This window comes from Aphelocoma coerulescens, chromosome 21 (assembly GCF_041296385.1).
Source record: "Aphelocoma coerulescens isolate FSJ_1873_10779 chromosome 21, UR_Acoe_1.0, whole genome shotgun sequence".
NCBI classification, from domain to species: Eukaryota; Metazoa; Chordata; class Aves; order Passeriformes; family Corvidae; genus Aphelocoma; species Aphelocoma coerulescens.
Genome location: NC_091034.1, coordinates 8,521,268 through 8,544,463, shown reverse-complemented (window position 1 = coordinate 8,544,463; position 23,196 = coordinate 8,521,268). Strand labels below are relative to the sequence as shown.

Sequence of the window (23,196 nt, the reverse complement as noted above, 5' to 3'; positions counted from 1 at the left end):
ATATTCATGGTTCTGGGATTTGCCCACAGGCTGGTTTCCTCTGGTAAGATTGACTTAATTATTTTTGAGAACAAAGCAGCTATGGCACAGTATGGGGCCTCACACTACAATGTGTAAGACACAAGCAAGTAAAGCAGTGGTCTACATCTTAAAGAGGAGCATTTTGAAAAATAAATCCATACCTTTTCTTGTTTGCTTCATTATTTGTTATCTCCCCTTCTCTATCAGCACCCAACTTCCCCTGTTGTTTCATGTTGACATGCCTCTTAGAATTGGCAGGTTTTCTTGTTTTAATTGACTTTTGATTACCTAGGGACCCAGGCCTCATCACTTATGTTTTGGGTTGGGTTTTTTTTCCTCCAGAAAAACATGTTCAATAGCAAGGTACTTGAGATTAGTTTGGTTTGGGGCATTTATTAGCAAAAAGCAGACCTTTAACACAGGTAACAGCAGACTTATTTCCTGAGCCAGAAACTTCAGACCATTCAGGTTAATAGGTACAGGAGTCAGTTCTGGTCCATAGAGCCCTCACTGGACATGTGGCTCCTGTGCAGAGCTGTCCCTGCACGCAGGACCCAGCACACCACACAGATTCAAGCTCTCTTGAAGACCTGTTTACATACTTGATTCTCACAACGAAGCTCCTAAAAAACCAAACAAAAAAACAAATACAAACCAAGAAAAAACCAACAAGGGTATAGATATATATAGTAATCAAAGGAACTGCTTCCAAAGCTGAACATAGGTCCTTTGCCACTGCTCTGGCCATGCTAGTAACTTAGGCTTAACATTCCAAATTTATCTACACACTACAGTGAAACAATGAAGCTGTTTCAAGGCAGTATGTGCTCACTATGTACCATCCATTACACATCCTACAGACCTAGAAGACTTGTGCACACCATGACCACATTATAAACCTAATTTTTGCCATACAGAGATATAAGTAGTAGAAATCTGTCAATACCAGGTGGAGGTCATCCCCTTCAAGCCAGTGAGTCCAGCCCCTGTTCTTCTTCTCACCAGTCTGCACACAGACAAGTTTGTCATTTTCCCAGGTAACAATGCTCTGTAGAACAGGGAACAAATAAGTGTTTCTGCATGTCTGTCTCAGTTCTGCAAAATACTTGTAGAAAATGTGCATTTTCCTGGATAAAAGAGGACCTAGATGTTACTCCTGAGTGAAAGTGACACTCTCTGTAACTCAGGCTTCTACTGCTATCTTGCGCTACAAATATTATTCTTGAAACAATTCCTGCTCAAGTATCTGGATTGATCGTGGCATCTTAATTTTCTCAGCCTCTTATATATTCACTCTTACCTTGCATTTTCTGTTATCCAAGCCTTTATTATCTTCCTCAAACTCTTCTCCAACTTTGAATTCAAGCAAGTAATCTCTGAATGTGCTAGTGGTATGGATATAGAATGAATCACCATCTTGTTTGATCACTTTCTGAGGCTTCAGCATTTTTGCTATTTTGCGTGTTGCAAAGTCAATACCTTGGACAGGAGGCAAAAATGTCAGAGTTGTATTTATCACCAGCCATTCTGGCAGCCAGGACTTAACCTTTATTACTACCAGAAGCATTTCTTAGGTAGTTTGACCTTACTGCTATGCAGCATTTTGTTGTTTTATTGGAACCCTTCGTTTTGTTTAACGCTCCATGTTACACAGATGAAGTTGTCCTCTTGTACTTTTTACTCTTTGAAAACCAGTTTACTCAATTGTTGCACAATTCTTATGCAAGATTTCCAGGACTTTGAGTCAGAAGACTCCTGGAGAGAGCTGGCTTCCCCCACAGAGACACCAAGCTTGGCATCAGACTTAACCCCCACTTAGCAAGAGGTTAATGCCTACTCTCATCCTTCTTCAGAGGAAAGGCAATGAAAGAATTAACAAGAACTCTCTGCACTCTATACCTTAAATAGGGTGAAATGAAGGGCAGTCCTTCAAATTCAAGAAGACCCTTATGGGAGAAGGCAGGAAGGACAGAATCAAGTATTTTCACCTACCTAAGGCCACCATATAACCTTCAAAGTTGTCATTGCTGACAAGGTTCCAGGTTCCACTAAAATCCACAGGCATTGCCAGACAGTAGAAGGAAGATCCAGTCAAAAATGCAAATCTAATTTTCTAGCCAGGCCTTTTATAAGGCAGCCTGTGGGTGGGATTACACCCCAGGACCTTTCTGCTGGAGGGGAAGGGTGCTGCTGCTGAGCCAGTGGGTGAGAGGGTATTTGTAGAATGGCTTCAGCTGCATTGGAGGGAAAAGTTCACCGTGTCTGAAATCTTTGTGTGGAGCAAATGTTAATAGCTCAAGAGCCACAATGCAAGCCAAAACCAGGTTTAAACCATTTATGCCTGTCTTGTATACTTTAAAGGGACTGATTTTGTCATTACTAAGATTTCCTGGATGTTTATTAGATCTGGGGCTTTATGATCTGAAATCCAGATATTTGTTGAAAAGGTGATGTACCCCTGTAAAGACATGCTGTATTTGAACAGACACGGATTGACTGTTAAACTGTGGATTGTATTATATCAACAAATTTTAAAGCCATACCTATGACACAGAGATAAGAATTATATCGTGTTGGTTTATGTCTAGAGTAAATAGTAAGCAGAATTCAAAAAGTAATCTTGTGTATATAGGAGATGTAGCTCCTGTCTTTGCTTTCTGTTCTTGACACATAAAGGAGAGCTGATACAGGAGCTGTTCCCACTGATGCTTTATTAGATGCTACACATTGTGGCAGAGCACACAGGCAGTGGAGAACATGATGCAGCAGATAAGCTTTAGTGTTGGAATTTACCTTCAGCAAAGAAGTGATAGAAAGCCCTGATGACCCAGCAATGTGTTTTGAAAAGTGAATAAAAAATGCTTGACTTTGAAGAGAAAGGACATAGGGAATCTGTAAGTGAGGAAATAAGGGATTTAGAGGTGAGGAAACACACCTATACCTACTACATTTATTTATTTACTGACTTGTGTTAGGCTGAAGGATAGCATTTTGCAGGGAAGTTTCCCCAAACGTTAGCTCTGTTTTCAGAGCTGGCAGTTTGACCCATATGACTCACAAAATCATGCGAGTAGGAACCCAGGACATCAAAACTTGTTTCCTGTTTGCAGCTGGTTATTGTTCTCCAGCCTACACTAAACCAGGAATGGCACCGAGAAATGAAAATTACTGTTTCCTCTGGACTCAAATAGTAACATTTCACCCACAATTTGGTGTTACGAGGTTATGGTAGTAAAGCATTGTTGCAATACTACTGGCTCTTGCAAGCAAAGAGAAGTCAGTGCTTGGTAAATCCTGTGTCAAAGCCCAGATAAAATATTTTAATTTAAATTGTGTAGATAATCTGGGCTGTGGTCCTTCTTTCTGTAAATCAGTACTCAAACCTCACACAAAGACCTCTAAAGGGCACTAGAGGTACTCTTCCAAGCTTCAGCCACAGAATTGCCTATGGAGCTTCTAAGAACTGCTTCTTGCCCTGGCTACATCTGAAAGTTCAGATGTGAGAAAGTTCATTTCTTTCTCCCTTCAGATTTCTTATTTTATTTTTGTGGAAATATGTTTTCCATTTCCATCCTAGTTGCTGTGAAGCACTGAGCATCTAACACATTCCCTTAGGGATGTGGCCTCATTACAGAAGCAGACCAGCTGGGTCCTGCTGCTGTAGCAGCATTAATAAAATATTTTGGGTCTAAATGACACTTGAGGTACAAGGGCCCCGTGTTCTCTTTAAGGTCTGACAAGAGTCCACTCCTGAAACTTTTACCTGTCTGACATCCTTGTTCTGCCCCAACACTGATTGTGGTGCTGGTGTTTATAACTGATTGAACAGGAGATGGCCAGTGTACAGCTACTTCTAGTGCTGTTAACAGGCAGGTTCCTGGATCCCACCAGTAAAACAAAGGATCCATACAAAGCAGTCACTCATGATTGTGGAACATGTCCCTGGTTCTAGACTTGCCCAACAGCATCTTGGCCACCTGCCTGGAGAGTCTCACATTCAGCTGGATTTGTTGATCTGAAAAACGTGACCAGAGTCATCTTGTGGAGATCCCATGAAAGAGCTGTTGACCCATGAGAAAGTGGCTTGCAAACCTTGGCATTCTTAATAAGGCACATAATCCAAACAAAAATGGGATAGCAGCAAATAAAGGGAGGTAGAATTCTATCACCACAACAGTCACAGTGCCTCTCTAGTTTATGTTCACATAATGCAGACAATGTACTGTTAGATTCAAAACCAGATTTCTAGCAAAGAAAAATATTTCATTTATGATCACTATTGATATCCTACCATTTTCTCTCAACTTCAGTAACAGAAAACAATTCTGGCTATATATAATTATATTCTATTTATGACTCAAAAGTAAAAGATACTTTATTATTTGAAATAGACATATTATTTGTAATAAAGGGACAAGTGTCTGAGAATCAGTGCAATGACACTATTTTTAATTTCTATCTATTAGATCAATGGCTTTAAACCAGTTTCTGAGGTAGGTTTGTCCTTCCATCAGAAACAATACTGAGCTTAACATTACAGCCCCGGAAATATCAACGGAAAAGTAAAGCCCAAGACATTTCAGGAAGCAAATTGCATGACAGCAAACAAGCAGCTGCATATCTCAAAGGCAAGCAGCTCAAAGCATGGTGTACCTAGCACCACTTCAGCCAAGAAGAAATTCTTCCCTTCCAGGATAGAGCTAAATAATTTTTTTGAGGTGAATCACACATTGACAATTAAAAAAAAAAAAAACCACCAAAAGTACATGGATTTACTCTAAGTAAAAGGTACATCTTGAAACCAGATAATTTTGTTAAGACACTGTAAGTTATTAAAAATATTTGTGTTACTGTTTTATAAACAGCAGAGCAGTTTGAGTTAAAACTAATCAGAACATTTTCATTTGTTTTGCTTATACATTTGCAGTTTTCATATGCCGATGTGAATTCTTATACTCACTTCAGTGCACTGGGACAAAATGTTTAAATGTGAAAATCCTGGAAATTATTGGACTTGGAAAAGGTTGTGTAGGTCCAATCGCTGAGTGCAAAAAACCTCATCAGTAACTACAGATGTACAGAATTAGCCCACTATTTACCTAAGAAAAACCCCAAACCAACCCCTAGAAAACACACTTTCCTGTACTGAAATGTAGTTTTTTTACACAGCAGACAGTAAGTTAGTTGTTTAGTGCCTGTGAGTTCTTGGAGTCACTTGCATGTTTCTGTAAGGGAGCCAAGACCACCCCAGCATTCCTGTCCTCGCTCTCCGGGCTGTACAGCTCGTTCTTCTCGATGTATGCCCGAACTACGTCAGGCACCAAGTAACGAATGCTCTGACCCCGCCGCAGGGCTCTCCGGATCTTGGTGGAGGAAATATCATTTGTGATCCATTCTTCCACAAGGTGAATATTATTCTTATGTTTCCACAAAATATCAGATTCATAGATGAATTTCTGAACATTGTTTCCAGCCCTACTGATACACACAAGGCCATGTTTCTCCACAATTTCGGTGATGTCCTCCAACTTCCACAGATTGGGGATCCCAAAAGATTCCAGCATGTCACTGCCACAAAGCAGTTTAACCTGTGGGACACCTTAAAGAGAAAATTAAGTGAGAAATAGGGCTTGGTTTAGGCCACCAGATGTTAGCAAACTTGACAGGGACATTTAATTTCTTGGCTCTCTCCCTCTGTATCTTTGGTTAAGATGAGACAAGGGAATGAAATTTAAAAAAAGATTCAGAGTATATAATTGATAATTAGTAGCCTCAGCACAGGATTTTTCCAAATAAAGGTTATGGGAGTCCCTTCATTAAAGGGATCTAATGCCTTATGCTGAGAATCTAAGGGAATAAAGTTACTGAGTGACATCAGAACCAAGAGCTACCATAAAAGTTACTCATCAGTGCAATTTGCTTGAAATAACAAGGATCATTAACCATTTCATTTACAAACAGACTTAACTTTTTACAACCGGACTCTGATTTTTCTTTTTAATGGGCTCATGCCTATTTGGTTGCTGTTTTCTCTTCCGTCCCAGCTTTGTTACAGGTACAGCATCCTGCAGACTATTAGTGACGTCAGCAGATAAAAGTTTTTGATGATGATATCTGCAAAACAGATGTATTTTAGGTATTTCAGAGATGTAGGAGATAATCCGGATAGTATGGCCTACTAAAGAACCTGTCTCTACTTCTTTCTGCAGTACTTTCACAGACAGGCCTACCAAGAGCTGATCTGCAGAAACAGGGACTTGTTAGAGCTTGGTCATGTGGTGGTCAAAGTGAAAAGATTTCAAAGCAACAACAACAAGGTTGGTTTGTTTCTTTCTTTAATAAAAATTCATTTTAATAATAAGAACCTCAGTGAAGTAGCAATGACTGAAAGAGTAAAAACATAATACTCAGAAAATACTCCTTCAGACAATTTTCATGCCAGCCTTTAAATACACAAATGGACAGCACAACACAATCAGGGTCAAAGGAGGGAAACTTGTGTAGCATGTCTGCCCTGTTCTAGTCTCTGCTCTTCCCCAAGAATACCCTTTCAGCACAAAAATTGAATAATGCCTAAGAAATGATGTATCCTAAAAGTTGTTCACAGGCTCATTTTTGGTATGTTTAGGACTAATGATGCAATCTTTCATTTTCAATGTTCATATCAATAGTACTTTTGAATTCAGTGAGTCTATCCATATGATTTGGCGTTAGCCTGCAATTATGCCAACTTGTTAGCGTTAACACCATTCCTAACCCTTCTATAGGTTCATGAGACTTTTTAGAGGTCGGCTGAAGAATACCTTAAAACTTTTAGCGTTTCCAGCCACTCGCTCTGGCAGCTTTCCCAATCATCGACTTCCACCCAATCTGAGTTTTTTGTAGCCAGTTTTGCCATAGTCACTCGGTGATTCGCACTGATCAGACCTTTCTTCTTATATGCATCACCCACTGGTGAAATGATGCCTTTGATTACTTTGTATTTTCCTGTGGAAAAAACCACATCACACAAGAACACGAGAAGTGGTTGAGCAGATGTTACTTCCCCTGCATTGTATTTAACCTGTGACCATTATCCAGCGCAATGGCAGCTGATAGCCAGCCCTGTGGAAAAATACAGGACACTTCTGCACTGTCAGGGCAGCACAAGGAAAGAGTTAGTAAGATATATTTCCATAAACCATAAAACCTGGGCTTTAGCTCATGAAAATCAGTAATAAGGAACACATATGTGAGTTCTCTCATAATGACCTACATGGTTTTGTATATGACATAAACAGATACCAGCTTCAATATCTAATTAGCATTTGCAAAAATATGTCACTGTAAAACAGGCATTCATAGACACAAAATATTCACCTTAACATATAAGTGTCTGGTTATCAAAGCTATTCTGAATGATATAAATTACCATCCTACCTGTTTCATGGAAGTAGTCTTTAGCCAGCTCAAAGAGCCTCAGGTGCATGTTGGTGATGGGATTGAAGGACCCACAGGCCAGCAGTACCACTTCAGTCTTCCTGTCAGGATCTTCCGTAGCCATTCCTCAGAGCCACAGAGCCAAGTGGAGAATGTTGGTGCCAGGTACCAGCCACTACAAGAAATGGGATTAAGAAAGAGTTATAGTTACTTACTTGTGCTGCCAGTAAGCAGAAGATAAAATTTCAAGATCAAATTGAATGTTGTATTTTTCTTCCACCAACACCTGGCCTGTGATTGTTTATGTGACACTTCATTGTCCAAATTTTAAGTGATTAAAACACGAAATCACTGCAAAGAGGCTGCTTGCCCAGAGAGGATGGCGTACGGCCCACTGTGAAGAAAAGCAGCTCATGCTTTTAAACTTCATGTGGAGAGATTATCTGTTCTGATTGCAGGACACACTTTATTAGAACTTTGCACCTTTTTTAAGATGCCAGTGCCAATCAACTGCCAAGAGACATGTGGGCAGGGAACTTCCTTGTTAAGTAACTTCCTTCTAGTGCTTACAGGGAGAAATAGAACATCCTTTGACCGTTCCTAGTCTTGCCTCTCTAAATTGCAGTGAGCCTTTCTAGCTTGATCTATAAAATCAATATTGTGCCACATATTACATTGTATTAAATTTTGGAGGAAAACAGCGTCAACACTTCTTCATTCAGGATTTACTTACATTTTCTGAAATACAAAATCCAAAGAGGGGTAATTTATATAATTGTGCATGGTATGTGGGAAGAGAGGGCTATGGACTAAACATGAGAAAAGTCAGTCTGCTTTGTGTTGCAGCAGGTGTTAGGTGTACCACTGGAAAAGGTGAGAGAAGAATAGTGAATTAACAGAAATTTAGTAAAAGCTGCCATTAAATACTGGGGGTTTTCCCCTTTTCTAAAATACCACAGCTCTGTTCCAATTCTTAGCTTCAGTTTCAGAAGGCTGCTTAAGAATTGCTGAAAACAAGGAAATTTCACTATTCATCATTTAACTTCTCCTCACACTTCACTTTCTCCTCACACACATTTTTGCTTCTCTGTTCTTTCCTGAGAATATTCTCGCTAGCCAAGACATTTTCCCACAGCCTGGCCTAACAAAGGAGAACCACGATGGGCCATTCTCTTGCTGCTGCTGTTTGCAAGATGTCTGAGACATCCTGAGGAGCACAGAATTATCTGCCATTGTTTCTACAGCAACATCGCCAGCTGGAAAAATCCCACAAGGTCACCCTCACATTCTGTCTCCCTTACAGAGAGGCTGAGTGATGTTCACAGCAGCCACAGCGCTGAGACACCATCACAGCCAAACCTTGTAACAGTGACTGTGTTCTAACATCAAACAGCCCGCAGATAAAAGGAACTCTTGCAAGGCTTCGTATTTTGTAAGTGTTAGTACTTTTCTGTGCTTTCAAGAGTTTCACAAACTTTTAAAATATTCTTTACTACTGCAGAGTAGCTCAGCAGTGGAAGGGCTGGTGGTACTTGAAATGCAGCCTTCACAGAGGCGTGGCTAGGAGAGTTACTATGGGAACAGGGAGGCGAGGAATTAGACTGCCTTTGTAATGCACAAATCCTACTTTCAACGAGTAACTCATGCTGCAGAACAGAAAAAAGGTTGATCTTTTCCTTAAAAAAAAAAAAAAAGTACAAAAAAAGGAGAAAATTTTAGGAGGAAAATATAGAGTGCCTTTTTGGGAGTTAGTCAAATGTCCCCCTCCATGCTGCTTATTTTACAGTTTACAGAAACAGGCAATCGTTACGTCATAAACTCACCTTGCAGCATTCCACATCGAGAGTATACATAGAATTTAATAGTTTCCACATCCCCCCCAGTCTCCTAATTTGCACTGACACCCTCTGTGTAGCACTGTTTGCACAGAAAATAGCTGCATGGTCAAGACATCAGAGGTAATCAGTGACATGATTGCCTTCACTGTTATCTCATAACCACCACAGCACCATCAGAGCTGGGATCTGCTTTCTATGGAACCACCTTCACACAGCTCTGAATTTTTTGGAAAAGCTATGCAATTTGCACATCCCAGGAGAGGTAAAAAAGTCAAGGTCCAGGGATGACCAAAGACCAGCCCAATGGAACTAGGCCTATTCTTATTGTATAATAAAAGTAAAATGGCCCTCATTGAGGTTTTCTGTAAGTGTAGGACATACATCCTGGACAATTTTCACTTCTGAAGGAAAAATAAAGTGCCCTCTGGTGTACTCCTTATATACATGCTTGCATGTAATCTCATCATGCTTTTACATAATCCCACCCAATCCAGTATTTTCTTTGAAATTGTTATATTTCAGTGTGGCTTTTTAGTGTGTACTGATCGCAGTCCTGCTAGTGCTTAGTTGGACTGGACATGTATTTGCGCTAAAAGACATCAAAATATGCCTACAGCGGGTCTTAGGACGGCTCTGGAGCCCAACCTGCCACGCAGCTTCCGAGGATAAGCAGGTAAGGATGCTTTGCTCAATCTCATTTATGTTTGAGGCAAATATCTGTCAAATATGTTTATATATCGGTATAGATATAGAATACAAGCATGATGTGGGCGCCGCTGGACGCTTCAGTAACACCCTCCCGCAGCTCCCCGCCCCCGGGGGCCTGCACGGGGGTCCGGCCCCCGCCCAGTGAGTCCCCGCCGCCGCCGCCCGGCCCCGGCGGGCCCCGCTGCCCGGCCCCGCCGCCCGGCCCCGCTCACCCTCGGCGCTGTCCCCGCCGCCCGCCCGCGCTGTCCCCGCCCGGCCCGGCTCGCGGGGCCGCACGCGCTCATTGGCCCGGGCGCGGCGGAAGCTGCGCCGCAGGGCCGGGATGGGCCCGCCCTGACTCGGCCTGCCCGGCTGAGGGGTGAGCGGGCCCGGGGCCAGGCGGGCGGAGGGGGCCGAGCGGGGCCGGAGTCTGGTCTGGGAACGGGCAGGCGGGCCCCGGGTAGGGCCCGAGTAACGCCTTCTCCTCCGCGCAGGCCGCTGGGCGCTCCGTGCTCGCCCGTTCCGGAGGGAGGGCCGCGTTTCCTTGTCGCCCGCCGGCGGTGGCGCGGCCCCTCAGACCCGGCTGTGAGGCCGGGGTGTCCCGCTGCCCGCCGGCGCTGTGGCCGCCCCGGGACGATCCCCAGCGAGCGCGGGGCTCCTCTCGCGTGCGCTGGTTCTCTGCAGCCGGTGGTGCTGCCGGAGGTGCTGGCGCGCTTCAGACACCTGCACCCGGGTTATCTCCTGAGTAGTGTTCCAAGAGGCCGTTGAAGAGTCGAATCTATTGTTTCATATAGCGGAGCCTCTGTATTTCAGTAATTGCTACTTGGTTTGACACTCGCTTGGTTTTATGTGCTGTGGCCGTTGGAGTTACTTCCCTGGTGAACCACCTCTTACTATGAAGATAATCCTGTACACCCAGCCTGGCATTTCTGTATTTCCACTGTAAGGATCTCCGGGTGTTGTGATTAAACATTCCATCAGCAAGATATTGCATAATTTTCATATTTAGGACATTTAAAATATGTTTTAAGTTGTTGGTACAAACAATAAAATGTACTTTCTCTTAGGAGTGTCATGTAAAAACAACATTTTCATGTGAAAACAGAAAATGGCTTCAAGAGGAACAACAGAGACAAGTAAACTAAAACAAAACTTGGAGGAGCAGTTGGACAGATTAATGCAGCAACTTCAAGATCTAGAAGAATGCAGGTAATAAAAATAGTTGCTTTCCTCCTATATGGTAGTATTTTTCTTAAGTGGTTGGCAGAAGAAAGTGGTACCTTTCAAAAATCTTGGGGTGGGGGGGATGTATTTATTTTTGTGTTTTATTGTGGCTTTCTGTTTTTAAATTATGTAGGATATTGGTGTCAGTAAAAATTATTTTTAAAAACCTTTATTAAGATTGTTTTATATATCTGAGAAAAATGCAAGCAGAAATAATCAATATTTTCTTTGAAATGTTATATTTCAGTGTGACTTTTAAACTTCTAATAGCTGCTCACAAAAATCACAATTTTTCTATGGGATTTTTAATAGCAGTGAACAAATAGCTTTTGTGGCTCTTTTGGTTTATCTTATAATTATGGATGCCTGGGGTGTTTTTGCATTGTTTTCTTTTTTAGTTTGTCTAACTTTTCATGTGATTCTGTATTAGTCTTCTGTGGGTTGATACAATTTGAGACAGTGAATTATCAAGAAGGTTGGGCTTTTATCTGTTTTAGTACTTGCATTTAAACACCCTGTGTTTAGATGCTTTCTCTGACACTAGTTCTAACTTGTCCAAGCAGTATGTATCTTTTTCAAGAACAACTAGAACTGCTAAGGGGTGGTAGTGCAGTTCTGGGAATTGGGCAAGGTGTAGACTGCAGGATCGGTTATTCCTAAGTGGATGGCTTTGGGTGAGGAGATAGGCTTCTAAGATAATCTCATTCACTGTAGCTTTGAGCAAGACAATTTCACTGCATATTTTTGTTGAGATCCAAAAATACTTTTAAATACTGCTCCAGGTGTGAGGTATCTTGTTTATTATTAGGGCTTTTTTATTATCAGTGACTTTGTACAAACCACGCAGGTGGCTGGGAGGGGTGCAAACCCAAGCAAACGACACATTTCATGAGCTGGATAAGAGCTGAAGGGGCCGGAGCAGAGCAGTCTGCAGAGATGGGAACACCTCAGTGCTGCCTGGGGAATCGAGCTCCGTGATGTGCCCTTTGCTCCATGTGATGTCTCAGGTTAAATCCTTTGAATTAATGTGTCTTCTTGGGTCCTCTTTAGAGAGGAACTGGATGCAGATGAGTATGAAGAGACCAAAAAAGAAACTCTAGAGCAGCTGAGTGAGTTCAATGACTCCCTGAAGAAGATTATGTCTGGAGATATGACTTTGGTGGATGAGCTCAGTGGGATGCAACTGGTAAGGATGATGTGTTGCTAAGAAAACTTCATGTTCTGCCTAGAGTCGATGAAACAGCGAATAGATACATTTCACTATAATTTTTATGTGAAATCTAGATCTATGTAATTAATGTTTTTTATAATTTAATATACCTGTATGTGTAAAAAACTTGGATAGGTGTCTTCATTTTAAAAGGGAAAAGAAAACCATTGATGAATTACAACCATAACACTGTAGGACATTGCAGGAACTAAATATATCCGATCCTTAATATTAGAAAATAACGTAAAATAATGCAAATTAATATAAAAGGCGTGGGAGACAATCCAGGATAATACGTATCATGAGAAATAGAGTTCATGCCTGTTTGTTAGAAGGCATAAGGTAGCTGTTACTACTGATTTGTGTTTCAGATTCATACTAGTCCAGATGAAAAGGCTTTAGGAATGACTGTGTGACTTGAAGTTCTTTTATTATATTATTATATGTTTATATATTTTATATTTATTTATATTATATTATATTATTCGTCTCATTTTATGTTGACTTCCAGACTTCTGATATATCTTCTCTCTTTTCAAAAGCTTAATTAGAGAATGGTTTGTTCTTTCTGAACTTTATGTTTTAGGGTCTTGTTTCCAGAGAGATCATGATTTGTCCAAAGATAACTATGGTGATAATTTTGATAATCCATAGAGGATTTCGAATAACAGTAGGATGTTTGCCTCATCATTTACATTCTGCTTACCCTTAGAAGAGTTGTAGTCATCAGTGTGGGCATTAAAACTGTGATGTGCTAGTATCAGGAAGGTGCTGGAAATTAGTAGAAATTAAGACCTGGACAGTAATGAAAAGTTTCACAGCTCTTTCTCAGTCTAGTTACACTAATTAGAGGATTCCTTAAGCCCTCCATAAAGGTCATATATATTTTTTTAATTTCACTTCCATGGTTATGAAAAAAAGCTGTATCAGATTATGCAGAGGATAGTAACGATGCTCTCCAGCCTTCATTAATCTCATCCTGCAGCTATAGTTTGTGATTCCTGTTAGTCCTGGTCATTCTTGCTCTTTTCCTTGCAGGCAATACAAGCAGCCATCAGCCAAGCGTTTAAAACTCCAGAAGTGATTAGAATGTTTGCAAAGAAGCAGCCGAGGCAATTGAGGACAAGGCTGGCAGAGGTGAAGAATTCTGTTTTACTGCAAAAAACCTGTTTATTTGAGCCAGACTGATTCAAGTATGTAATGATTGCAAGGAAAGCACTGAGTGTGCTGGAAAACTTGGTGGTAAAGTCCGAAAGAGATGGAGAAGTTCTCTTTCAGAATTTGTTCAGTTTTAAATGTTTATTGAGGTAATGGTGACAACCATGTGTATTTCTTAAGTTATCTTCTATCTTCCTGCTTCAAAGCAAAAATGGGATTAGCAGGGTGAACTGAGGAAACTGCAAATAGAAAGTCTGTGATTGTAGTGAGGGCTGGAGAGTTCACTTGATGTTTCAGAGATCTAAAATGAAGATCTGGATAAAGTAAAATCAAATGTGATTCCTCCATGTACCAGTGATATGTGAATACATAATTTTAAATTATTATCATTATTTCATAAAAAGAGATTCAAGTTTGGAGAAATCAAGTAAGTTAAGGTTAGGGGTAAAGAGTATTTGCTGAACATTCAGAAAAACTTCACAGACATCTTTTAAATCTCAGATAGGACAGAGGTCCCTTACTGCTGTGGGTCCATGATTACTGATGATATTTTTAGGCTGTTGCATTTCTCATGCACTGTGTTGGGTGAAATAATGGGAAGCTTATATATTTTGACTTTTTTTTCCCCCTGGTGTGCAGATGGACAGAGACTTAATGGTTGGGAAGTTGCCACGAGACTTGTACACCCAACAGAAACTGGAAATCCTGACTGCCCTCAGAAAGCTTGGTGAGAAGGTAAGGGGTTGGTGTGATAGTCAGGTGAATAAGAGTTTTCTGCATATTTAGGAGGAATTAGAAATAATTAAAATAAGAAATTACAATTTTATAAGCAAACAATAAAATGCAGCTTGCTTTTATATTACATAAACATCCTTCCATTTAAATGCCAAGTTTTCTGAAGCTGAACATGTATCAAATAGTTTTGTACCTTTCTGTAAGGCTGTTTCTACTTTTAAATGTTTCCCTTGGTGGGCTGTATGCATGAATCACACACCAGCTGGTACAAGGTGATCGTATTTATAAAAGCTACAGAACAAGTCTTTTACTGGCCAACTACCACCAATTCATCAGGAACTATTCAAGACTTCTGACATGTATCCAGCTTCACTTTTATCGTGTCAATAATACCTACCTCTGGGTATGAGATAAAGAAATTGGAGAGATGAGTGATAAATTGATTGTTGCCCCAGTGATCCTAAGCGGCAGAAAAAGTCCTGGGTTTGCCACCAGGGGGAGGAAGAGAAGTTATTTCTCTTTGTGGATGGTATATGAAGAAAATGGGTTGCTGTGTATCTCTGTACTTAAGCTTTTTTAGGAAATGAAGGAATGTAATGGAAAAGATCCAGTGCAGTACTTAAAGGAGCTGCAATCCAAGTAGATTCCAAAGCAAAGGCTTTCCCTCAGAATATTTTATTGCTTGACTGTCAGAGGAAAAAAAATGTTTTGAAAATATGTAAAGGCTAGTTAAGATTGTGAACTGAATGCATGAAGGTATCTAATCCTCTTGAATGAGTTCCTTGGATCACAACATCAAGCTACTTCACCACACTCTGATCTATCCTCTTAATCTTTTAAAATGATCAGTAGCCTGCTGCACAGAGGGCTTGCTAGGACAGTAGTTTCACATCTGCTCTGGATGTGAGCAGTGACAGCAAATATTGCATGTTTGTCTGCACAGTATTGCAAAACGTTGAGTAGCTGTATGCTTGCTTACAAAGCCAGGTAAGTAATATGTTTTCCTTCATTCAACATCATCCTGAAATGTCTGTACCTGATTTTTATATTTCTAATAAATAGACTGATGCAAACACTGTGAACAATTTGACACACATGCTTTGCTGTAATAAAGATGTGTATCTGAGGCTAATTAAATGAGTGACTTTTAACTTAGAATATCTGAACCTTCCAAATGTAGGTTACTGCTTCATTATTGTAAATATTTTATGGGCATCTGTCACAAGGCATCAGAGCACATACATAAAAGTAAAACATACATGGGGAAATGTCACTTTAAAGGAAGAGAACCATTTCTAGGTCATTGGCTCTTACCATGGTCAAAGCTGGCAGTGACAGCTTTTTTTTGCTTTCCTCAGCAGATGATGGGAAGTAAGCTTAGATCTTAGTTCATTATTGTACTGACCATGTGGCAAAAAAGTTATTGACACCTTGGCATAGTTTAGCTGCACAGGTACAGTGTGACCTTTTCATAAAAAATGATCCCTGGAAATCAACTGGAAGCTTGCATGTGGAGGCATGTCTGACACTGCACATGTTGTCCTGCCTGGGCAGACAGGAACCAGGGAGGGAAAATTCAGTGCTAGGGGAAGTAGCTTGCTTTTTTTGGTTTAGGTTTCAGCATGGTAGACAACACTGGCACTTCAAAACTGCAAATGGACCATGGCTGTAACCTATCATAGCTCATGTAGATGCACAGGTAGATGGTGGGAATATGCACAGTTAAGGTATCAACCTCACAGTTGTGGCATTTTTTTGATTTAGCTCACTGGGGATGATGAGATGTTCTTGTCAACAAATGCTGGTACAGCCCTAAGCCAATTTGAGAGAGTCTCCACTGACCTTGGTAAGTTGTCATTCTCATAACTTCTGATTCCTTCGCATCACTGAACACTGATTAATAGAAGTACGTCTGGTTCTCCTATGAAAGAGAAAATATGAACAAGAGATTCATGCCTTTAAATGTTAATATATGTTTTATTAACAATGAAACTCTAATACACTATCCATGAGGAAAAAGTAACACAGCAAATAAATCCAATGCCAAGCATCCACGAAATGCCAAGGATGCCCATCATACTGAAGGCTTGAATGGTCTGTCTCAAGCAGAGATGCCACTCTTACAATTAAACACAGATCTTTTTTGCATTAATGACTCTCTTCAAGAGAGCCTCTTCCTCTGCCTGATGCAAAGAATTTGGGAGTTAGTGGCACATTATCAAAATACAGCTTTAAAGCACTCTTCCCGCCATGATTGTCATACCTCTGATTGTGTCGACAAGATCAAGAGTTCAATTATAAAAGGCATTAAATAAGTATGACAGTTCATTGTAGCAGTAGCTAGAACTGGGATGAAAGAGCTGTGAATGGCAGGAACGTGCCAGACTAGGTCAGGGTACAAATAAACTGTCTGGGTGTCCTACCTTTCAGCTCTGCTCTCCCTGCGAGTGTAAGCAAGGTGAGAACCCTCTCGTTCAAAAGGGGACTTTGGTAGTAGCTCTGTGTGTGTGCGAGTGTGTTACCAACACCATTCCAGCTACAAACACAAATCCCAGCTCTACAACAGAAGCTGGGGGAAAGGGAACTCCATCCCAGCCAGGCCCAGTAGGACATGGCTGCTCTAGACCTGGCAAGCCAGTGTGGGATTGTTTTTTTTTAAATTAGCTCAAGTGTTGTAGTTTTCACAATGTAGGTTTGGTTTCTTTTTATCTCAAATGTTTTGCTTGATTTAAGTTGTATATAAGGTAATTCACAATTTCTACTAATACTGACTCAAATGTTTCTTCCCCCTCAGGATCCGGAGACAAAGTCTTTGCTCTTGCAAGTGTTGAAGTAGAAAAGGTGAAACAATGAAGAGGTTCGTGAGGCTTGTGTCTCCAGTTATCAGGAGCATTGAATTTTGGTCATACTGCATTTGGTTTTTCTATTTCTAACATGTTGAATAAAAGCAAAGCAAAACAAAAGACCCAAGTCCTAAACCTCTTGGGTCCTTAACCAGAAGATATGAAGTAAACAGCCTTAAGTGCACTTTGGAACCTTGGTGTCTGTACCCTTTAAGTAATACAAGCTCTGAGGCTGAACACTAAGTGGAACTCTAAAACAAAAGCATGGTATGACTGTCTTTGGGAAGAATCAGCTGTTTTGAACTTTTCTGAATGTGTATTTCTCTAACTATTAAAACTTAAATCTTTTTGCATGTGGTTGTAGCAAGCAGATCTTTTTAAGGAGTGGTCCTGATGATTTTTTTGGGGTGATTGTCTTAGTTTTTGTCTGGACTCCCTACTGAGTCGTTTGTGCTAGGAAAGCATCGAAGCTTTGGAAAATCGATGTAGTTTACTGAAATGCCATCTTCCTACAAACTGTTTGCAGAAGACCCAAAATGAGCCTGGATGCTGATCACTGGCCCTTGGCTGCTTGTTTGCTGTGCACATGAATGAGCACTTTGTGTCCCAGCCCTGACTGAGGACAATGGCAGCCCTGTGGGGAGGCTTCTGGAGTAATTTAACCTTGTGTATTGAAAGGACAGGGAATTGATAGGACATGGCAATGAGATGCTCTTTCTGTAGCTCTTCCTTCAGCTCTGGTGAATAACTGCAAGCTGCTGTTATTTCAGAGGTGGCATGAAATAGCTTGCCAGGAGAAACAAGTTTTAAAAGGGGGGGGGGAAGCTCCCGTTCTGTGATCAGTGCAAGCGTTGCTCAGACTAAGTGGTGATGCTATGGAGAGGGAAGGGTCTATGTCTCCACTGGATCCTGAATAAACTTGGCATAGGAGGATTTTAAATCTCAAATAGTTGAATTTTTAGCTCAGAGACTAAGTGGGTAGCATACACTATAAACAGAAAATTAACATGGTCAATCATCATTTAGAGTGCACTTACAGGGCACAAATACCCTATAAATTAGCAAGTTTCTCTAATTGTAAACTAGGACTGGAGTAGACTTGAAAATGTGTCTCTAGACTGTATTTTGCCTTAATAGGTATACTTTTGAAATCTAGCATTTAAGAAATGAAAGGATACATGGTATAGACAGAATAATTTGTTTTTCCCTGATACAACTTCTTTCTCCCTGTTTTTAAGAAGCCTTTATTGAGGTGTGGGGTCTTTAGTCCATTCCAGCAGAACTGTTTTCCTGTGTGGGGCAGCATTGTGTTCTCTGACAAAGGCTGATTGCAGCTTCATAGCTGAGAGCAGCTTATTAAAAGGCATTATTAGACTCTGAAATTATGGGAAACAAAACAGTCCGTGGGGACTGGAGCTGCCTTCTTTTCCTTTCTGCTCATTACTGGTACTAAGGAACTCTTCCCCGTACACCCCCAGCCTGCTTGCAGCATTATTATGTAAATTAAATCTCTCAGCACTCAAAAAAAGTTTACAGTACAATGACATGGAAATCTTTTTCCTTGTAGTTTGAGAGGTGTAAGTTTCCAGGAGAAACTTTTAAAAATTGGTTTGTAAATATTTCAGGATTTTTGCAAATTTCTGCACTGCAGGCAGTTGTAACATTCCTATTAAACTGATCCTTGACTGAACATCTTTCCAATGTTGGGCCGCTTCTGCTCTTGGACGGATCTCTGGTGATTTAGATTGACAAAGATGAGACTGAGATTAGTGACCAAGATTGCAAGATTCAGGGTGCCTGGTCAGACTTCTCAGAAGCTTCTCAGAAATCGGAGACTTACCCAGAGACTGGCTGTTTCCTACAGAATGCCCTGACCATAAATGTGATTTAAACAAGGAGGCTGCTGCTGCTGTGAAGCTATTCATGTGTTGACTCTTGCAGATAGTTAAGTAACCTCTTGAAATAGTTAGACTGATTTCAGGCATAGTAAGTTAATTGGTTTGTTGTGCTAAACATTTTGCTAAATAGTCCTGGGATGTACCTCCACCACTATCTCAAATGTTTCTGCAGGGGCAGGAAAAAAAGTCCATAATCTATTTATTATAATAATGATTTCCTCAAATAAAAACTGATAACAAAAGAACAACTGCTAAATGAAAGCATGGGTTTGTGTTTAACAAACAAGTTTGTGATGTGAGTTCTATCCCCAGTTCAGTGTTGGACCCAGGCAGATCACTCATTCTGTACACATCTTTCTTTCCTGGAGTAAAATACAGATTATGATCCTTAAATATCGAGTGCTGTGAAGTTGTTATTGATCATACATTGCTTTGAAGATTAGAAGTGCTTTGTTTTTTGTTTATCATTTTCCTTCTGAAATAAGAATTGTAAAGTACAGTAGCTTTTAAACACATCAGCAAAGTTCCCAGAGTCCTTTTTTGGCTGTATATAACCTCCTTTTTTAATCTTCTTTCTCTATAGAGTGAATTCAGTGATTGTACTGATCTGAAAGAAAAAGTGTTAGAAAATTGAAGCTTCAAATGTTCTGTCTCTCTTTCTTCTATCTTTGTCTCCTTGTGTTATTTCTCTTCTTTGATCTTGAATGGAAAAGTAGCAAGTTATCTTTGTCTTGAAGAAAAAATACAAGATTTCTTAAGAGATCCCTTAGTTTCTCATGCTACTTTGCCTGTAAAAGTCAAATTCATTTTGACAGAGAACTCTGTGTTAATGACAACCTACTGACCAGGCAGTTCAAGCTGTGTCATTAGTGGCTGAAATGGGAGACAAATTAACAGAACCATTTGGTTTTGTTTCCAGTAGGGCAATTCCCTTCCTATGTAAGGATAAATATAATTTTTACATTGTAAAGAAATAGAAGTCAGCCTGCAGGCATCTTAGTTTCCCCACTTCCATCATTTTGAAATTATCCTGAGTTCTGGGGAAGGTATTTCTCTTGGGGTGTAAACTCTTACTTGAATTCTGTCTGCTTAGCTACACACAGGAGAGGAAGGGGGTGCTCATGTTGGAGTTTTTCTTCAGGAGTTGTGGAAAATATGACACCTTGTCTTGCTACAAGGAAAGTTTTTTAACTTTACCTTAATAGGGTTTTAGGTGTGGGTGAGGGGAGAATTACTGGAGTTATGTAGCTCAAGATTTTTCTCCCGTAACTTTTAAGCACCCAAGCCACCTACCTGAGTGAAATGGGAGTTGCTGATATTAAGGGCATCTGGAAAGGTGGCCTAAAGTACCTGACACTATCTGACAGGACAAATAAAAATGTTTCAGAATAAGTACTCTCTAAAATAAGGCCTTAAAAAAGGAAATACAGACATAAGGTTGGTGGATATAACTATATGTAAGGCATTGCTGTATTGTGCACTGAAATATCTGCTGTAATTTAACACAATAATGTGTTAATGATCTTTCTAGCAGCAGATTTCTCTTTTAAACGAGTGCTAGTGATGGAACGTCTCTTTTTATCTTGCTATCATAATAGTTTGCTGCTTGATAATGTTTTCAGCATGCCTCCAGAAATGGGTCAGTAATGGTCGCAGATGTGCTGGAATCCATCAGGCAAAGCCACCCGCAGATCCTGTGGACAGAGATGGTAAATAGCTTTTCTTTAGATTTTTCACTTAATATCCTTGTAAGGTGGAGATGGAAATTAAGTTCTGTACTGTTGTTCTAAAGGAGTGTGTTTTGCAACTGTGTAAAACCAAATTCAATCTGGGAACACGTCTGGTTTTGAATAAAATACACAGCTGAGACGGTTTCTTGCCACACAAACTAAGCCTGGATTAACAAAAAGAGATTGTCATAGCCTTTCTTACATTAAAAGGCTTTTTTGTTCATCCTTTGAAAATAGCTCTGCATTCTTCCTCACAGCACAGACTGTAGAAACATTAATTTTTGTAACTAAGGCAGCTGAACCATTTCATTTTCTAGTATATTCTAACACAAGCTGTGCTTGCCCTAGTCATGGAAAGTTCAACTGACTGTTGTAGCCTTCCATTTATTACAGTGTCCCAAGGATGCAAAGAGTTGACTGGTTGAATTGCATTTAATTTGGAGGAAACACACTACAGTTTCTGCATCAGAGCATGATTTTGATGGATTTATCAGACTAAGTCTGACATACAAAAGATTAACAAAAGAAAAAGAGATTCCAAACTAAAAACAAGTCCTTCATTGGGTACCACACACATCTTGGAGAGAAAGAGTTTTCATTATTGTTGTGTGTGGCTGAATCATGGATAATGAAAGCAGGGATTGTGTGTGCAGATGCTGCTGGAAGCCCTTAATGAGAGGGAGATGCCAGCAAGTACAGAGGGACTTGGAGGGTGGAAGCAGCTGTGCTGTGAAGGAATCCTAAATGAATTTCAGAGCTGATTAAGAAAGAATTGGACATCAGGAAGGAGAGGGTGAATTGAGAGAATTTTTCTAAGTCAAGTAGGGATCCAGAGGAAAAGATTTCATGAAGTTTTGGATTACTAGAATAAACAGCAGCCTCATTAAACAAAAGGTTAGAAGCTATTGAAAAGATAAATCCATTTAATCTGATAGATTTCTGTGAAATAATATCAAGTTTTTATACAGTACTTCTAAAAATGTTAGACTTAACCCTTAGATAATTAAACTTCTTAACATTCACTTGCTGAGGGTTAGCTCAAGCAGGGTGATGACTGGAAAGGTAACAGACTTGATCAAGTGCAGTTCTACCTTTTGTTTGCTTTGGGAGGGCCTGTGCATTCCCATGAAACATGAACAATATTTTACTCTATCTCTTGCAGAACTAGCATAGTTGAGAGGCCTCTTGAGCATCCATCATGTCTTACGATGATACAAGTGGCTGATGGCAAGATGTCACCTTGCTTGATAGCTAAACATCTCAGTAAGTTTGAAAGGCATAAACAGGTGGGGCAGGAAAATGCTCCTAGGCTAGAGGAAGCCTTGCGGTATCTCTCCCTGCTAAAACCCTTTCTAAATAAATGCAGGATGTTAAATTGATGATCTGTAAGATTGCATTGCACTGCTGTACAGTCAGCCAGCTGAATTAGGAGAGCTAGACAGTACTTAGTCATAAAATGGTGTTGTGCCTATGATGTTATCAGTAAGGAAATTCATACTATTGCAAGGATGCAAATGATGGCTTAATTATATGCTCCTACTAGCATAAGATGCTTTTAGATCTTTCCCTCAGACTCATGTACTGTGCTAATTAACAGTAATCCAACTGGAGGATCCCAGAGCAATGCTTCTGCATATTTTTTTTCAGCTTATGCTGGAGCTCTTATGTTCTTTTCTTAAATAATTAATAATCATTACTGCCTGCTGTGCTGTGGGTATGTGCCAGTGATCTCAGATCCCAGCACATTTGCACCATTCCTGTTCCTGTCAGCGGCTTGGGTTTGCTCTTTGTGGAGGCTTTTATGTTAAGCCCTTCATTAGCTGGCAGTGGGGTTTGGATTTCAGTGGCATCAGGCTTTGATGTCATTAAGTAGCAAGCTGTTAAAGGAAGTGCCACCTATTTCATTACTGTGACTATTTTTATGCAATTAACTTAAATACCGAGTAGAAAACAGATGCATTCTACTAAATAACACTTGGTACACAAAGCATTTTTATCTCCAGGAATTTTGTACTTACCTTGCTGTCCTCACCAATGCACACTGTAAGGAAGCAGTGTTACTGTTAACCTAGTGGGAAACCATAATGCAGATGAGATGGAGCAGGGTGAAGAGCCTTTGGTGGCTTTTGTATTCTTTTTTAGTTTTAACTAATTCCTCTCTGTGCTCACTGCGGTTTTACTCTCCTTCAGTCCTATGTAGGTGAAGCATTAATTTTTGAGTGCTTCAGTGACTAAACGACCATTTATTCCAGTTGGAGGTTGCCATTTTCTGTATTGGCTGAATTAGCTTGAGTTAAGCTGTACTGAATGTTGCAGTGTCTTTAACTTTCTTAGCGCGGGTTACTGAGCGGCCCCGCACGCTGTTGTGACGCCGCTGTGATGAATCTCGGGCGGCCCCAGCGCAGCAGCTGCGCTGCCCGGCGGGTCCCGCTG

General features: G+C 40.4%; 3 protein-coding genes across 5 annotated transcripts; 1 reads left to right on the top strand and 2 right to left on the bottom strand.

Annotated features, from left to right (window-relative positions):
* Positions 1 to 388: 388 nt before the first annotated feature.
* On the bottom strand, positions 389 to 2,121 carry RBP7 (retinol binding protein 7). The gene is made up of 4 exons (XM_069035114.1): positions 2,014 to 2,121; positions 1,322 to 1,500; positions 968 to 1,069; positions 389 to 644 (listed from the first exon to the last, which is right to left on the bottom strand). The coding sequence occupies exons 1-4, from the start codon at positions 2,084 to 2,086 to the stop codon at positions 594 to 596; spliced, it is 405 nt and encodes a 134-aa protein (XP_068891215.1). The 5' UTR covers positions 2,087 to 2,121; the 3' UTR covers positions 389 to 593.
* A 572-nt stretch (positions 2,122 to 2,693) lies between these two features.
* On the bottom strand, positions 2,694 to 10,238 carry NMNAT1 (nicotinamide nucleotide adenylyltransferase 1). Of its 2 annotated transcripts, none has more exons than XM_069035109.1 (5): positions 10,199 to 10,238; positions 7,441 to 7,615; positions 6,825 to 7,008; positions 5,990 to 6,135; positions 2,694 to 5,620 (listed from the first exon to the last, which is right to left on the bottom strand). In XM_069035109.1, exons 2-5 carry the CDS (start codon positions 7,562 to 7,564, stop codon positions 5,202 to 5,204), a joined length of 873 nt encoding a protein of 290 aa, XP_068891210.1. In that variant the 5' UTR covers positions 7,565 to 7,615; positions 10,199 to 10,238; the 3' UTR covers positions 2,694 to 5,201. The 2 variants fall into 2 exon arrangements, with proteins under 2 accessions (XP_068891210.1, XP_068891211.1); XM_069035110.1 differs by lacking the exon at positions 10,199 to 10,238 and adding an exon at positions 8,174 to 8,380.
* Positions 10,239 to 10,255: 17 nt separating this feature from the next.
* On the top strand, positions 10,256 to 17,488 carry LZIC (leucine zipper and CTNNBIP1 domain containing). 2 transcript variants are annotated; one of them, XM_069035111.1, is made up of 7 exons: positions 10,256 to 10,344; positions 11,033 to 11,174; positions 12,240 to 12,375; positions 13,438 to 13,536; positions 14,197 to 14,292; positions 16,057 to 16,138; positions 17,087 to 17,488. In XM_069035111.1, exons 2-7 carry the CDS (start codon positions 11,074 to 11,076, stop codon positions 17,143 to 17,145), a joined length of 573 nt encoding a protein of 190 aa, XP_068891212.1. In that variant the 5' UTR covers positions 10,256 to 10,344; positions 11,033 to 11,073; the 3' UTR covers positions 17,146 to 17,488. The 2 variants fall into 2 exon arrangements, with proteins under 2 accessions (XP_068891212.1, XP_068891213.1); XM_069035112.1 differs by lacking the exon at positions 10,256 to 10,344 and adding an exon at positions 10,374 to 10,907.
* Positions 17,489 to 23,196: the final 5,708 nt, after the last annotated feature.

Coding starts and splice junctions, on each gene's coding strand:
- LZIC (XM_069035111.1), top strand. CDS start 11,074: ATGGCTTCAAGAGGAACAACAGAGACAAGTAAACTAAAACAAAACTTG. Junction 11,175..12,239: donor CAAGATCTAGAAGAATGCAG/GTAATAAAAATA, acceptor GGTCCTCTTTAG/AGAGGAACTGGATGCAGATG. Junction 12,376..13,437: donor AGCTCAGTGGGATGCAACTG/GTAAGGATGATG, acceptor TTTTCCTTGCAG/GCAATACAAGCAGCCATCAG.
- RBP7 (XM_069035114.1), bottom strand. CDS start 2,086: ATGCCTGTGGATTTTAGTGGAACCTGGAACCTTGTCAGCAATGACAAC. Junction 1,501..2,013: donor AGGTTATATGGTGGCCTTAG/GTAGGTGAAAAT, acceptor CTCCTGTCCAAG/GTATTGACTTTGCAACACGC. Junction 1,070..1,321: donor TGGATAACAGAAAATGCAAG/GTAAGAGTGAAT, acceptor CCTGTTCTACAG/AGCATTGTTACCTGGGAAAA.
- NMNAT1 (XM_069035109.1), bottom strand. CDS start 7,564: ATGGCTACGGAAGATCCTGACAGGAAGACTGAAGTGGTACTGCTGGCC. Junction 7,009..7,440: donor AGACTACTTCCATGAAACAG/GTAGGATGGTAA, acceptor TTTTTTCCACAG/GAAAATACAAAGTAATCAAA. Junction 5,621..5,989: donor TCAGAGTCCGGTTGTAAAAA/GTTAAGTCTGTT, acceptor TTTCTCTTTAAG/GTGTCCCACAGGTTAAACTG.